The sequence below is a fragment of the Papaver somniferum genome, chromosome 11, assembly GCF_003573695.1.
Source record: "Papaver somniferum cultivar HN1 chromosome 11, ASM357369v1, whole genome shotgun sequence".
NCBI classification, from domain to species: domain Eukaryota; kingdom Viridiplantae; phylum Streptophyta; class Magnoliopsida; order Ranunculales; family Papaveraceae; genus Papaver; species Papaver somniferum.
The window spans coordinates 124,865,262-124,882,328 of NC_039368.1; the positions used below are offsets into that span (position 1 = coordinate 124,865,262).

General features: G+C 36.1%; 1 protein-coding gene across 1 annotated transcript; it reads left to right on the forward strand.

The window, feature by feature from the left end:
• The first annotated feature begins 601 nt into the window (after positions 1–601).
• Positions 602–9,490, forward strand: LOC113325058 (AMSH-like ubiquitin thioesterase 3). The gene is made up of 13 exons (XM_026573298.1): positions 602–916; positions 5,425–5,454; positions 5,911–6,060; positions 6,342–6,406; positions 6,524–6,599; positions 6,712–6,855; positions 7,011–7,190; positions 7,239–7,562; positions 7,849–7,938; positions 8,016–8,078; positions 8,388–8,462; positions 8,742–8,794; positions 9,114–9,490. The coding sequence occupies exons 1-13, from the start codon at positions 602–604 to the stop codon at positions 9,286–9,288; spliced, it is 1,740 nt and encodes a 579-aa protein (XP_026429083.1). The 3' UTR covers positions 9,289–9,490.
• Positions 9,491–17,067: the final 7,577 nt, after the last annotated feature.

Sequence of the window (17,067 nt, forward strand, 5' to 3'; positions counted from 1 at the left end):
CCTCAATCTAATGGTGTAGATGAACGTAAGAACCGTACCCTTAAGGAGATGATGAATGCCATGTTAATTAGTTCGGGATTACCTTCGAACTTGTGGGGGAAAGTTGTACTCTCAGCTTGCTATATCCTGAATAGAGTGCCCTTTAAAGGTCAGATAAAACTCCGTTTGAATTATGAAAAGGTAGACAACCATATTTTGCATACTTCAAAGTATGGGGTGTTTGGCTAAGGTTGACATCCCTAAACCTAAAACAACCAAGATATGACCCAAAACTGTTGACTGTGTCTTCATAGGGTATCCTGAGCATACTCCTGCATATAGATTTATGGTTGTGAGTTCTGAAAATTCTGAAATTGGTGTGAATACCATTATGGAGTCTAGGGATGCTTTGTTTTTTGAAAATATTTTTCCATTAAAATATAACTCTCGTAAGAGAGGTGTTGATCCCATAGATATCCCTTCAACCTGTCAGAATTTACCTTTAGAGGAAGATGAAGTAGAGATTAAGCCTAGGAGGAGTAAAAGGGCTAGAAACAAAATCTCCTTTGGATCTGATTTCGTAACACTAGCAGAAACTGATCCTCAGACTTACAGAGAAGCCATGAATTCTTCTGAAGCTTCATGGTGGAAAGAGTCCACGATTAGTGAAATGGATTCCATCAAAGAAAATGATACGTGGGAGCTGTCAGATTTACCTCCAGGGTGTAAAACCATAGGATGTAAATGGGTTTTCAGGAGGAAACGTAAAATAGATGGAACTTTTGAAAAATACAAGGCTAGGTTAGTAGCTAAAGTCTATAAACAAAAGGAAGGTGTAGATTTCTTTGACGCCTACTCAGCTGTTACGAGAATTACTTCTATTAGGATGTTGATTGTTATAGCTGCAGTTCATAAACTAGAGATACATCAAATGGATGTTAAGACAACTTTTCTAAATGGTGAATTAGATGAAGAAATTTACATGGAACAACATGAGGGATTTGTAGTGAAAGGTTGTGAAAAGAAGTTTGTAAACTGAAAAAATATTTGTATGGATTGAAACAAGCACATAAACAATGGCATGAAAAATTTGATCATGTAATGTTTTCCAGTGGTTTTAATATCAATGAATCTGATAAGTGTGTCTACACTAAACTTGTGAATGATGCCTGTGTAATTGTATGCTTGTATGTTGATGATATGCTTATACTTGGTACGAACATGGATGTAATTAATTCCACTAAGAGCATGCTAAATGAGAACTTTGACATGAAAGACTTAGGCCCCGCAGATGTAATCTTAGAGATGAAAATTATAAGAAATTCAAACGGTTATAGTCTTAGTCAATCTCATTATGTTGAATCTGTACTTAGAAAATTCAATCATTCTGATTGTAAACCTGCTTATGCTGCGTATGACCCTTGTTGAAGACTCAAAAAGAATAAGGGTAATGCAGTTTCACAACTTGAATACTCACGAGTTATAAGAAGTCTGATGTATTTGATGAACTGTACTAGGCCAGACATTGCTTATGATGTGAGTAGGTTAAGTAGGTATACTTGTAATCCAGGGCAAGAACATTGGAATGCACTTTTTAGAGTGTTGAGGTATTTTAAATACACTTTGACCTTTTGTTTGAATTATGAAAGGTACCTTGCCGTTCTTGAGGGATTTTGTGATGCAAACTGGATATCAGACTCAGAGGAGTCTAAGTCTACAAGTGGATATGTTTTCATTCTAGCAGGTGGGGCTATTTCTTGGAAGAGTTCCAAACAGACTTGTATAGCTCGATCCACCATGGAATCTGAGTTTATTGCGTTAGATAAAGCAGGAGAGGAAGCCGCTTGGCTAAGATGTTTTTTAGAAGACATTCCTCTCTGGCATAGGCCTATGCCAGCTATATCTATACATTGTGATAATCAAGCTGCTATAGCTAAGGCTAAAAACAACTACTATAATGGGAAGTCTATACATATTCGTAGAAGACATGATACCCTGAAAGAACTAATCTCAAAAGGCGTTATTTACATTGAATGGGTGAAATCCAAGGAGCATATCGCAGACCCTTTGACGAAAGGTTTGTCCAAGGAGATAGTTAGTAATGCATCGAGGGGGATGGGGCTTAGGCTCATTAAATAAATTTACAATGAAGGATACTCAACCTTGCTGACTGGAGATCCCAAGATCAAGGTTTTGAATGAGACAACTAATTTGTGGTGGTTAGAGGTAAACACTATCAGAGAACTTCATTCTCTGTCCCTTCCCTATGGTGTAGATGTGATAGTGTGACTGCATGTGAAGGATGACTTTTAAGTAAGTCTTAATGAGTTCTATAATTTCAATTTAAGATTGAAGTGGGGCGTAGAAGTAAACACTTTTGATGGAACTCACCTATCTGAATGTGGAAGTGGGTCGCTTCCTATGAGAATGGAGCTGATTCTCTAGAGCATTCTGAGAAACGAGATTTGTCCAGGGCCAAAAAGGACACAACGACACGAACTTAACAGCATCTAGAGACATATCACGTGTGGTTATTATCGCGGACTACATCAAACGATGGCAGTTCAAGACATCGCGTTCACTGTCCATCAAGTAGTTCCGGCAATTTCTCACTAAGCAAAGGTTCAAGACCTCATGGACACCTCTTTCCTATAGTGGTATTTCTCGCTTTCCGTTTTCTGATTTTATCGGTATTTCATTCATGTGGGGGATTGTTGGAGAAATTAAGTTTTATTTCTTTGGTTTTATAGTCTTGGTGGGAATGGACCTTAGGACCTTTGGGTCTCTAAGAGCACTTACTCATTTTCTATGAGTGAATGAAATATGATCTTTAGTCCCACATTGGGTATAACTAAAGAGAAGATCCACTGTATATCTATCCCTTTATGGATAGTTAGTAAAACAATATGGGTGGAACGAGTGGGACGAAAATTACTTTTTCCCACTAAGGTTTGAGCCTAGGGCTCGGGCTCGTTCTTGTGTCGTGCCATAGGTCAACCAAGACTTATCTTTTTGGACAAAATTCTTTTAATTTATTTGCTTAAATATTTTAAAATCAAAATAAATTTTGTCTTAAATATGGGAGGACGTATGACCTGGAGAAGATTTATTCTTTCCGTTTTTAAATGCAGACACATGAAACAACAAAAACTTGATCTGGAATCTATCGGTCGTGCGAGATTCCCGTCTCACTGCTTTTATCTATATATTGTTTCTTTTAAACAGAGCTTAGAGCTTAATTAAGAAAAGAGTCGTGCGTTAATTTATACGGGTTATAACATAAAATGAAAAAGTAATTTGAAGAAACAAAGGAAATATCGACCATTAAAATTGTAAATTTATAAAAACGGAAATCCATAAATTGAAATCTGAATCAATAAAATCATATCCGATGACCGAAACAGATACCAAGAAGACGTTTCTTAAGAGAAACAAGTTTCTTCAAGAGGTTCATAAGTTGAATGATCCAAATATCATCCCCATGAGCATCACTAGCACTTCCTGTTATTACAAAACCATCATATAATTCAAGTTCTTCATCTTTTGGAAACTCACCATTACACACTTCAAACTTATCCCATGTTTCTCCTTCTTCTCTAAACAAACTAAGAAATACACCAAAATAACCTCCATATATGTTTTTAACGAACTCTGAATCTTGTGCACATAGTAAAACCCCATATCTTCACATTTCTTCATTGTTTATTTTTGTTTTGGTGTTCTATCTAATCTCCCGATGTTTGGGTTTAAAGAGATGAAAGGTGAAGGAAAACGTTTTCTGTGTGTTCTTATCTGTAATAATATGTGTATATGCAAGCGTGAATGGGTTTAATGGTGGAATTAATTTGGAGGTTGTTGTGATATATTTTTTTTAAAGTGTCTTTGATGAATAAGATAAATATTTTAATGGAAGATATATGCTAAGATTTTGAGATATTGGTGAAAGAGAGAAAACACAATGTTAGTTATAGACTTATAGTTAGAGCATCTTTAGTGGTTGAATATTTATTTTTGCAGAAGATAAAACTTATGGTAGAAATTTATTTGTCTCAACCCAGAACCTTGTTTTCGAAAACCCAACTGAGGTACTGGAGCGGAGTTCATGCGGCAAAATTTCAAATAATTATTTATGTTTTTTTTCATATTTGTATAAATGAAAAAATCTTGTGAGATTATAGTATTATACTTTAGCTATCGAGAAACCTAGTTAGCAATTCGAGTGTCTAACAGGTCGTGATTCAGCAGTAATACGGAATAGCATACGTACGTGTAATCCGTTTTAGGGATATAAATCCGGCGTACAAAATTCATCTTATATTAACCTGTAAAAAAAGACATTTTTAATATGATTTCTCATTAGAGATTATGATTTAATAATTTACATAAACTATACGTACAAGCTTCTCATCCAGAGCATACGCACTGGATGTATGTATAAAAGTGGAGTATTTTGGAAAAGTTCGTTGCACTGGTTTGTAATATTCACGATTTCACCAAAAAATCAACACACCTAATCATTTAGTGCCATTGACTGAATAGTTAACCAACTCATTATTTTCAGTTTCACCTAAAAAGATAAATATCTAAATGATCACAGTTCTCACTCGGTTGTAATAATAATTCATCCTCATCTCCTTGTATCATCATAAGAATTTTTCTTGATCTGGCTTAAAAAATGGGGATAACCGTGATAGTTGTTGTCTTTGTACGTCTACTAGTAGTGCCGTGTGTTCTTCCTCTGGGTGTTTCAGCCTGCAATTTAAGCGACCATACTACTATCAATGGTAATATACAACATTTCACCTATATCTCATGGTTGTTTGTTGATCAATTCCTCTTCCATATGTGGGTCCAGATCATAATTAATCCTTTTTGTTTAGCTAGAAATAAGACAAATTTATGTTCTTTCTGTTGTTTGTTACAATAATTATTTAAAGACCGAGATTTTAAACTCCTTAAAAGTCGTTTCCTATATGGAGACCTACTTGGAGCTGCCACATCAGCATATAGTGAAAAAGGCATTTTTATGTTCTGAATCAGTATATTTATGTTTGAGTGTTCATATTATGTTAAGCTTCTTTTGCTCTGTTGCGATTGACTATACAAAGCTTTGAATTTTAAACTTGCTTTTCGTTGATTATTTGTTCTCAAAAATAAAACTGATTCATAGTGTTTACCACTTATGGTTTACAGGAAACACAAAAGTTAAGCTATGGTTTTGATTTTAGAAAACCATTAAAATGATGGCAAAACTATGCTCTTGTTAATTCTTCATCTTGCCAGTTGTGATAATTGATTTACTTAAATCGTAAAGAAGATTAAAGGTAAAAACGAAGAGTCAGATTTAGGAAGATTTTGGGCTGAAGTGGCAGATATATATGGAGATACGTGAAACAGTTTTGAAGAATTATTGATTTGTTTGATGTTTATGTTTTGTGGGTCCAGATAATCCCAAGAAGTCAGGCTCCTCATCAAGTATGGTATTGAATCTAGCCTCCATAAAGTTGATCATACCTGAATTCAACAAGACCATCACACTGCCTGTACTAGTTTCCTTGCCGGCAGAACTCATTGGCATGTTTAAAGGGGAGAGAAAAAAATTTAAAATTGAGTAATTTTTTAGGCGCATCAGCAGCAGGGGCACTGATAACGTCACTAGCACCGTATATTATGTGGTGCCTCCAAAGGAAGAGTAAAAGAAACAAAAAGAAAAAAGTCATCAAGGTTGCCATATGTTGGTATTTTTAGTTTCTCGTTTTGTCTTTTTATTTAACTGAAGAAAGAAGACTGAGAACCAGAACGATAAATTGACTATTATGCCCCTATGGAGTAGGTGAAATTATGTCGACATAAATTGCAGAAACCCTGAGGAATTAAAAATTCTTTTTTACGTTTTATAAGCGCCATGAACAAAAGTTCTATAAAAACTAAATATTTCTCTCTTTTCTTCTTCATTGTTCTAGTTTAACCCTAACAATTTTTTATCTTTTTTATCATCAGCGCAAATTTAAAAGCCAAGACGGAAATATCGATGTTCCACTTCGTGATTACTATCGAACCGCTGGTTCTCTCCTTAAACAGGTTTAATTTTCTTAATCACATCTTTTAATTGCTTTGTTTGGTTTGAATTTCACCTATATTCAATTAATTTTCTTAATCCCATCTTTTAATTGCTTTGTTTGGTTTGAATTTCACCTCTATTTAATTTGTTGTTTCAGTTAGTGTTTATTTAATCCTTCCTAGGATATTGAACTTAGGAACAAACTAGTCTATAGGTTACAGTATGTATATCCATGTTGGCATGATTTACTTGTTTGTTTATTGGTTTTAGTTCTAATTTTTTCTTTTATGTTGGTATTCAGGCAAATGGCTCTAGGGAGGAGGGGAACATTATTGATTTGTATATTACACTTAATAGGTTTTCAAGGTAAAAAAAAAGGACATCTAGATAAATTGCTTTTGCTTTGCCATGTTATGTTCACTTAAACAAATTCTACAGTTCTGATTATGGATTGATTGACTGACTTGTTTATTACCTTTCCAGTTTGGTGGAGGAAACTATTCCATGCCAACCAGATTACCTTGACACACTTGCAAAGAAAAGATCTGTTTATAGGAAAGTGAGTTGATTGAAATTCTACACTTATTTCTCTCTGATTACTTCTTTGTAGGTAGCTCTTTTTCAAATGCATGCATTATAATGCTAACCATTTGGTATCTGTTTCTTTTCAGAAACTTTCAGCTGTGATGTCTGAGCTTCGATCTATCAAGCCGGATGTTTATCGTCGAGTGACAGAATTGAATAAAGCGTATTATCATTCACAATCTGCTGATTCGACTAACCAGAAAATTACGTCTGACCTGGAGACTAGTCAGGTCTGCTTCCACCGCCCCCACCCCCTTTCCATAAACTAAATTTAGCAATAGAAAACCTCAATTTTCACTGTTTTTTGAATCATTAGTATCATGTTACTATTTTGCCAATGTTTGTTTCTTATTTGAGCTAAACATTGCCCATTCTTTTTATTTAGCTGTACCCAACTGGCAGAAGCGCATCTCAGGCCTCATCAAGGCACAACAACCTTTTCTCAAGGCACAACAACAGTTTTCAGACTGTTTCATCAAACAACATGCACATTGGGATGCAGTTTCCAAAGATGTATGTATCCTGTTTTACTTTACATCAAGACATGTTTCCCACAATTTTTAGTTAATTGTTTGATTATCCATCATTTTTGGCTTTTTGCTCGTATAACTAGACAACATTTGTGTATGCCAATAATAGATTTTCTGAACATTTCTCATACTCTCATTTAACTCTGAAATTTCATGAGTTCTTTAGCATGTTTTATGTGGTTCTTCTCGCCAATCTGCCAGTGATAACATTGTTAAAGTTGGGCCAAGTGCTTTTCTTACTGATGGTTTTATCTCCGGATCATTCAGCCTACCTCCTCCAAAAGAGGAAACATTGTCCAGGTGTCCAATTTTTGGCCCAAATGGAGTTGATAAATCTACAATGGACAAGGTTCTTCCATTGGATGATGGTAGATGGTCAAGATCTGCAGAGGGATCATGTTCTAGTGGTAACATCATAAAAGAGCTTCTTCAAGTGAATAACATCAGGCAACCTTTGCCACCTCCAGTTCTTGCCGAGCTGAAGCAGCATGATCCATCACAAGTTGCTGATCCAAGACCAGCAACTTGTGATGGATCATGCTGCTTCAGCTCTTGGGTAGTTTTTTCTTCTTCCTACACCTTCTCTTCTTCCTGTAGTTTTTTCTAAAGTATTGGTTCATCAGCTCTTGGGTAGTTTTACTGAAAGGTTGTTTAGTTAATCTTTATAGCGTGAAATAATTGCGCATTTTGCAGCCTGCAAATATGATGGAAGGTTTCTTGAGGTTGGCCCAAGAAAATACAAAGAAAAATTTAGAAACATGTGGAGTTCTTGCTGGTAAAATGGTAAGTTCTTCTGAACATTGATGTCAACAAATTGTAATGAATATTACATCTATTCTGACTTTTGCCCCCAATTTCAGGAAAACAAAGTATTCCATATTACCACACTGATAATTCCAAAGCAGGAGGCAACTTCAGACTCCGTAAGTAATATTTTGCTCCTGTGTTCTCTTTCACCAATTTGACAATTTTAAGCTGTGTCGTACTCCAGTTCCAGTCTTCTTTCCAATTAGATGATCTCTGCCAATTTACTTAAATTATTTGACTTGCCTGGGGTGCCATTCTAATTTCATGTAATCAAGATGAAACTATCCACATAGTTCACTAAATCAAACAAAAACTTATTTTGTATGTTTTGCGTTCTTCCTTAATCTATGGCACCTGCATGGGATTCACTTCTTAGTTAAATGCTATTTGCATATGTGAACGTGAAGTGTTTATTGTTTGTCCAGTGCTCGGCGATGAACGAAGAAGAATTATTTGAGTTTCAAGATAAGCTCTCCATTTTCCCCCTTGGGTGGATTCATGTAAGTGGGAAAAATCACCTTTCAAGTACTCATGCTGTTTTTTGTTGAAAGAATTATTATCATCTAATCTTTGTCTCACTTTGGGAAAATAATGTGTCTATCAATACTTCAACTTGACATGAATTGTATGATATCATACACAGTACGCATACCAGGTAAGGATAGGCTATTTTGGAGTTGCTATTATATGCCTGTAGATATCAATATACTTCCCATACCTACTTCATCTTTTGCAGTTAATTTGAGTCTAACATGGATCATACGTGTCTTTTTTATTAGATAATGTTACCTGAAGCTATTGCGATTGTCATGGCCCCTTCAGATACTTACAGTTAGAATTTGTCTCTCCCTTTGTACCTGAATTATTACTATTACAGTGACTTCGCATAGTCTAGCTGAACCCAAATAGCAGTTGGTTACACCCATTACCCACGCTGCTTTTCTATCCAACAAATTTTCTACTCTGGGATAGTAGAACTGAAGTAAACAAAAAAAGAAAAGGGAGTTTAAAAACTGGATCATGAAAAATGATTGTTACTGTGTAGTAGTCCAAGACCACCCGTTCTTCATTATATCGGTTGAACGAAATAACAACTTTGTTTTAAACATTCAAAGATTACAGACTATCACCTACTCAATTATTACTTGCAGACAGCATGGGATATTCCATTTATCTGATCCTGGCGGTGTCTCCTTGATTCGTCATTGTCAACAACGTGGCTTTCATGCACATGAGGAGCCTTCTGACGGTAGTCCTATTTATGAGCATTGTTCACATGTTTACATGAATCCTAAATTGAAGTTCGAGATTGTGGATCTTCGCTGAGGTCAAAGCTTAGTTTCTAGTAATAACAACAGTAAATATTAAATGTTTGTTCCTGACAAACTTACATAGAAAGTGTGAAGTTAAGACACCCTTGACACTGGAATCATGGTTCCATTTGGAAACTTCGTTATCAACTCTGTATACACATTCCACACTGAACTGAAAAAATATATAAAACAGTGAACTGATTTTTATACCTACAGTTTAAGCTGTTATGAACTGCTATTTACTTTCAACATTTTTTTTTTGCGTTATATGTATATGCAGCAGGATCATGTACAATCTCATCTACTATAGCGGCTCTTTAACAGTATGTCGTGCACACTCATGGTTTTTGTTGCTTGTGCTTTCATATGTACTAGTTGTGACTATTACAGTGACTTCGCATAGTCTAGCTGAACCCAAATAGCAGTTGGTTACACCCATTACCCACACTGTTTTGTTAAGCTGAGACCACTGGATCCATCATACATAGGGTGTCAATGATGTTGCTCCTGCAGAGTAGATATGTTTATTATGTCAATGTAACCAGGAGTATCTTAATTGTTCTTTCTCTTCTTTCATGGAGATATGCTCCGCTCCAGTTACACCTTTGCAGCTTACATTTTATCAGTCTAATTATGAGAATGTCACTGCCTAAAGTCTATCAAAGGTCACGAAAATCACCACCTTAGCATCAGTCAATAATGCAGGGATAAATAAAATGTCTTTGGTTCCAAGTGTACCAAAGATAATGGTTTTTGTTGCTTGTGCTTTGGTGAATGGTCATTGCCTGCAACGCTACAACAATTTCAAAAATTATTTCGTATTGATGCAATAGGCTCTGACCATTTACCCATTCTCTTGGTTACAAACTGTGATGAACACCAAAATAGAAGGCCTTATAAATATTTTAAGTGTTGGCTTAAGAATCCTACTTATCAACAACTAATAGGGTTGCTTATAAAACAAGCGTAACAGGGTCAAATGCTTTTAAAATGGTCAATTTCGTTAGATGGGAGCTTATATCAGATTATTAAAATTGTTGCTCAAAGACTCCTAACAACTTGAACTACTCTTTGACATGTGCCTAACAATCCGTCTCACTTGGACTCAACAAATTTGTAGTATTTACGATTTCACCAAAAAATCAACACACCTAATCAGTTAGTGTCATTGTGCAAGAAATCGCAATGAGATAAAAGAATGAGATTGTGATATGATATTGCAGGAATGTGATTATCTTATACCAATTTCCAAGCCTCGGATCAAGCGTTCTACGGTAAATGTTTTTTGTGGACCATGGTTTTTTTGGGGGACCATGGATCTATTTTGGGTAAAGACATTGGAAGTAATTCTAGGTCACCCCATATCTAATATTTGTATTAATACCTAAACTACCCTCATAATTAATTTTAAGTTATGATTAGTGAAATGATTTAGTTAAAAATAATTAGTGAGCTTAATTAAAAGATGGGTTTTTATTAGATGAGTAAATTATTATGAGTAGAATTTTTGTGAGATTAGAGTTAGAGAAGGTGAAGGAGAAAAACATGGAAAATAAAAAATATTTCCAATTCATCCCATTTGAGTATTCAAGTGATGAATCTGATTCTTTATCTCCATCCTCTCATAATATATTTGTTAATCTTCAAAATAATCCCGATTTGGCTTATTTCTTATATGATGATTGTATTATTCAAGAATAAACTCAAGATGAAACTCAAAATCAAAATAATGGATTTTATCAACCACAACCGGAGGATGAGTATTTGGGTGAACAGGTATGATGCAAACGTAGATAATGTATGTTAAATTGGTAAAAATTCCCCAAAAATGAATGATTTGGAACTGGATTTAGAACAGTTCAGTTAGTATATATGAGAACAAGTAATCAAACTCATATGTAGGTGTAGTTCGGTTTCCTTGTGAGGATGAACAAGTAACCGAACTCATCTGAAGGTGTTGTTCGGTTTCCTTGTGAGATGAACAAGTAACTGAACTAGTTTGAAAATGTAGTTCGGTTAGTTGATCCAAACACGCAGGTTACCGAACTTTATATCAAAGGAAGTTCTGGCATGCAGCGTTATGTTCGGTTGGTTCGCAATGAACCGAACTTTACGTACAAATTAATTTGATATAAGTGTATAAGGTTCGGTTGGATCGCAAACTGCATGCTTCTGCGATCCAACCGAACCTAACAAGTTTAAAAAATTCTGAAGTTCCAGTGTCTAGTTCGGTTGTTGCGATAAAATTTACATGTTACCGAACTCTCTTCCTTTTGATTGTTCGGTTACTTGCCAAATTACTTAACAAACCGAACGTGTAGTTCGGTTTCCCCGATAAAATTTTCATGTAACCGAACTTATTTGTGATTTCTTGTAGATGGAGTCCCCACCTATACCAATGCATGATCAACCTTATTCGATTGGTATCTTGTTCGAAGATACATCTCATCACTATGCTAATGAGTTAGAATTTGACTTGCCTATTGATGTGAAGAATTGGGCTAGAGAACATGCCAAGAGAGTCAATTGCATCTTGGTTTGTAATGGGAAAGAAAGCAACACTCGTTTAAAAATGGTTTGTGAGAGAAGTGGAGATCCCGAAGCTAGTCACAAGAGTAAGGGTTATGAGTATAAAGGAAAGACGAAGAGGAAGAACACAACGTGCTCAAAGAAAATCAAATGTCCGTTCAAGCTTGTATTTAGCAAGAAGAAGTCAACGAAGAAATGGTTTCTAGCTATAGATAAGATGGTAGGTAGTCATAACCACCCTCGTCCGGATGATCTTGAAGGACATGCAATGGACGCAAGGCTCACTCCTCGAGAAATGGAAAAAATAGCCGAGTATAGGAAATTGTGTGTTCCACCTTCCACAATGCTTCGCTTATTAAAGCAAGATAACCCGGGCAACGTATCATCTTTGTCCACCATTTACAATGCAATTGGGATGATTAAAAGGAATGAATGGAACAATAGAAAAGTTATGCAACAATTATTTTTTTCGGCTCAAGAGAAAGGCTACGCGGTTCAAAAGAAGGTACGTCCGGAAGAAGAAATAACTCATCTCTTCATTTCCCATCCAAAGAGTGTTCAATTGGCTCAATCCTTCCATGAAGTTCTTATAATGGATTGCACTTACAAGACAAACAAATACGAGATGCCATTGTTGAACATTGTTGGTCGTACGTCGACGAAGTCACCCTTTACCGTTACTTTTTATTTTCTAATGGACGAGCAAGAACCAAGTTTTACTTGGGCGTTACAACAAATGAAGGCGATCTACTGAGATGATGAGATCCCCGGGGTTATCGTGACGGACAATGACGTAGCATTGATGAACGCAGTAGAGAAAGTCTTCCCATTAGCACATAATATGCTTTGTACATTTCATATATGGTGCAATGTGATGAATAGGTGCAAGCCTCAACTTTGTCCACCTAAGAGGAAAGGATTGGAAGAGATTAGTAAGCTACCGGTTGATAAACAAGAGGAAGCAAAAAATAAATTCGATAAAAAATACACCATAAATCACGCTAAATGGTTTGCCTTCTCCGGGGAATGGGAGGCATTGATTTGGTCTCTCACCGAAGAAGAGTATTATCTTAATCTTGCCGAATTTAGACAACATTGGTCTAGCCCCGAATATCCGGAGGATGTAATAAAGTATGTGGTGGAGCAATGGTTGGAACCGCATAAAAAGCATTTCGTTTATGCTTTTACCAACAACTATAAACACTTTGGTAATCAAGCGACAAGTTTGGTAGAATCGGTTCACCACCGGTTGAAGAAAAATCTCTTTGGATGTGTCGATAATTTTGTGGTTGTGTTTAACGCAGTGGAGAGTTACTTCAACCGCGATATTGAGAGAATTAAAGAGAAGTTCCAAAGAAGCCGCATCATGAAGTACAAAAAGATTGTAGATAAAGGTTGCAACATCAAGAAAATGGCGGACCTTCGGTTATTAAAGGGACTCCACTATAATGTTTCACATGCTTGCATTAAGAGGTTAATGGTTGAGGTGTATTTGATCGACATATGGGGAAACAAGCCGGATGAGGTGTGTGTTTGCAACATGATGAAGTCTATGGGACTCCCTTGTCGCCACATGATAGCAAAGTATGAACATGGCATAATCCCTTTAAGCGATATTGATCCACATTGGCAACAACTAAGTTTTGCCCCTCCTCCAAGGGCGATGTCGGAGAAGAGTTTGGTGACAATGAAATGGGAAGAGCGGTTATAGAAAAATACCGAAACATGAACAAACTCGAAAGGCAAATCTTTTGGGATGACATGCGGCCCATCGTTTTCCCGAACACTTCGGAGAATGTGCAAGAACCGAGTAAAGCCAATGGAGGAAGAGGTAGGCCAAAAACCAAAGAAACAAAAAAAAAAGTTAGAGAATATGCAAAGGTGTTGTCTAAGAAGGCAAGTGAAATGAATCCTTTTACTAGAGATCCTTGTGGGCATGAGTATACCGCGGTGAAGTACCAAGAAGATTTGAAGAAAAGGGGAAGGGAAATTATTGAAAAAGGCAAGTCAAGTGAACGAGATATGAAGAAAAAAGGACCAATGTTACGCTCTCAACTTACTCCGTCGGAACCGAGGCAACCAAGCCAACGAGGCGTGAAGCTAAAGGCTCCAATTGATACACCACCTCTTGATGATAAAAGGTACTTGGAAGACCTACCCCCTTACATTAGAGATTACGTCATATCCACCCATGACGTCCCTCCGGATGGTAATTGAGGTTTCCATGTTGTCGTACAACAAATATGGCCTTTCACTCAAGGTTCCAAGCTATATAATGATAATCAAATCACTTATGTTTGTCAAAGGTTGTTGATGACACTAAAGAAGAAACCGGAATTCTACAAGATAATGTTGTGAGATGGCGATGCTAGTTTAGGGGTGCAACTTATTAGGTTTCACATTCGTCTCCACGGGCCGATCCAATCACAAGAGATCATTGGATGTCAATGTCGATATGTGGGCACTTAATCGCCGAGGCTTTCAATTGCGTAGTGCATTATTTTTCAAAAGGTGGTAGTTTCACATACACTCCCAAAACAACCATATGTGTCGAGAAACTTAGACATAGGAGAGTGGTGATTGCGTTGGTTAACAACAACCATTTTATAGGCCTCCGGTTAAAAGACAATTGGCCATTGCCACCGATATGCGGGTACTCTTATTGGTCGGGATTTAACCCCGACACAATGTTGGGATGGTGCATTATGTATGAATATAACATGGATATGTGGGCTTCGAAGGAATCGGATAAAATCATACACGGACATGCAGTTTCCCTTGGTGATGATAGATTTACCCTTGGCTAGAATATATGTATGCTTTTGAATATCATGTGAATGAAAGATTGTGTTTTTTGGCATTTGGTCTTATGTACACTTTGAACCTCAACATAAGAATGAAACATTGTGCTAAAATTACATAACATTTAATATCCGAAACGCGTTACGAAAAAATGCACAAGGATGCGGAAATGATCTTCATACATGAAATTATTCCTCTTCCATCTTCGCCATTCATTTTTTGTTGTTAAAAGAATGTCCTCGTATGTTTCACCCCTAAGTCGATACCGTCTTACAATCCGAAACATAGCCATAAATTCCAAAACTCTCTCTTTAATCTTATCAAATCGGAGTACCAAAGCTATATGATCACGGTTATGAGGGTTTCTTGTGTCGGAGCAAAATTGCTCATGAATTTCCCCCAATAACTTTGACTCATAATACCATTCATTCTCCGTTCTTCTTTGGATAGTATAGTTTGTAGTTTCTACACAGAGAGAGATCTTCATCTAGAGTAAATTTAGGCGTATTATCAGTCATATTCAGAAGATTGTGAGAAAAAATGCTAACTATGAGACACATATTTATACCACTGAAGTGTATAACGGCTATAAAAATAGCCGTTACTTGAAAAATAAGACGTTCAGTTACCTGCCATTTTTTTACAGTTAACCGAACTCAACCTTTAAAAAAAATCAGAAGTTCAAGCTTTGAGTTCGGTTCCTGGTAAATGTCTGCAGGTAACCGAACAATTTCATGTTTTTTTGGAACACTGGAGTTCGGTTACCTGCCATTTTTTGACAGGTAACCGAGCCTTCTCCTGGATGTTTTAGCATATTTTCATTTTTCTTCAACACTTTAGTTCGGTAACATGGAGGTTTTCAAAAGTTTGCGAAAAAAATGAACTCATATGTCAGAGTTCGGTTCTTACAATACTCAAAATAATGTGAAAAACAATAAGGTTCGGTTACATAAAAAAAAATGATTTCTATGTTTTTAACCCTACAGTTTTCGGTTACATTGAGGTTTTAAAATGTTTGCGATCGAACCGAACTCAGTGGTCATAGTTCGGTGCTTACAGTACTCAAAATAATGGGAATAACAGTAAGGTTCGGTTACATAAAAAAAATCTTTCTATGTTTTTAACCCTACAGTTCGGTTACACTGAGGTTTTAAAATGTTTGCGATCGAACCGAACTTAGTGGCCATATTTCGGTGCTTACAGTACTCAAAATAATGGGAATAACAGTAAGGTTCGGTTACATAAAAAAATTCTTTCTATGTTTTTAACCCTACAGTTCGGTTACATGAAAGTTTGAAGATGTTTGCGATCGAACCGAACTCATAGTTCAGAGTTCGGTTATAAGGCTAATAAAACTAATGGGAAAAGTGGTAAGGTTCGGTTACATCCTCAAAATTTCTTTATATTTTTTTTAATCATACAGTTCGGTTACATGGAAATTTTACAATTTCTTTGCGAAACAACCGAACTCTACAGTTCGGTAACAAAGTCTGAATCACATAGAACTGAACTGTTCTTCGTGTTCTTCAGTTCATTGAGTTCGATTAGGAACCTAGGGCAAATAGAAAAATGTTCTAACCGAACTCAACACTGTAACTACCATTTCAAGCCTATTTTGATGATTTCTATTCAATTGAATCGATGAAAAAAAAATTCCATTTCAATGAATGGGTTTGTCGAGATGAATCGAAGCCCTTAACCTATTTTAATGAATGGGTTTGTCAAGAAAATTTTATGAATCGACGATGAAGACGAGTTTGAAATGAAGAAGAAGAAGAAAAAAAAGAGAGGAAGAGGAAGACGAGTTATCTAGGGTGCGGGATTTTTTTTTATTTTTTTTACACTAGGGTTAATATATCACGGTTAGGGTTAGTATTAGAGTTAATATTAATTAGGTTAAGGGAAAATTAGTAAACTTGCTAAGTAGGATTATTGTTAGGACATCCTTATCATTGTAAGGTAGGTGGCCCAATAAGACCATGGTCCCCAAAAAGCCATGGTCCTCAAAAAATAGTCAAGAAATTGACGTTTAGTCCCAAAGTTACTGGCCTTGGGACGCTTTAGTCCTCTCATCTCAGGCCTAATACTCTCTAGTCCAAATTTACCCAATTTCAAATGAGTCGGTCCGTAGTTGAACGATTTAGTCCAAAGCTTTGTTTTTTTATGACAAAACTGACCTTCATGTAGAAACAAGTAAAACAATTATGTTTCATATCCATTTCTTCATCGTCCTGTGTCGACAAAGCTCTGCAGCGAAAATGATTTAGTTTTAGTTATTCTTCGCGTTTCAGCTCGATTATCCGAAGCTTTTTAACAATTTTAATTTGTATATGAGATGTAAGTTAGATCACCGAATCTCTCCAAAAAATCTTAAAGATCTCAGGTGATTCCAGATCCTTTTTTTTCTAGGCTTTTTTTTTTTTTCTTTTTTTCTTTTTTGAAAATCTTTAGGTTTCGTTTG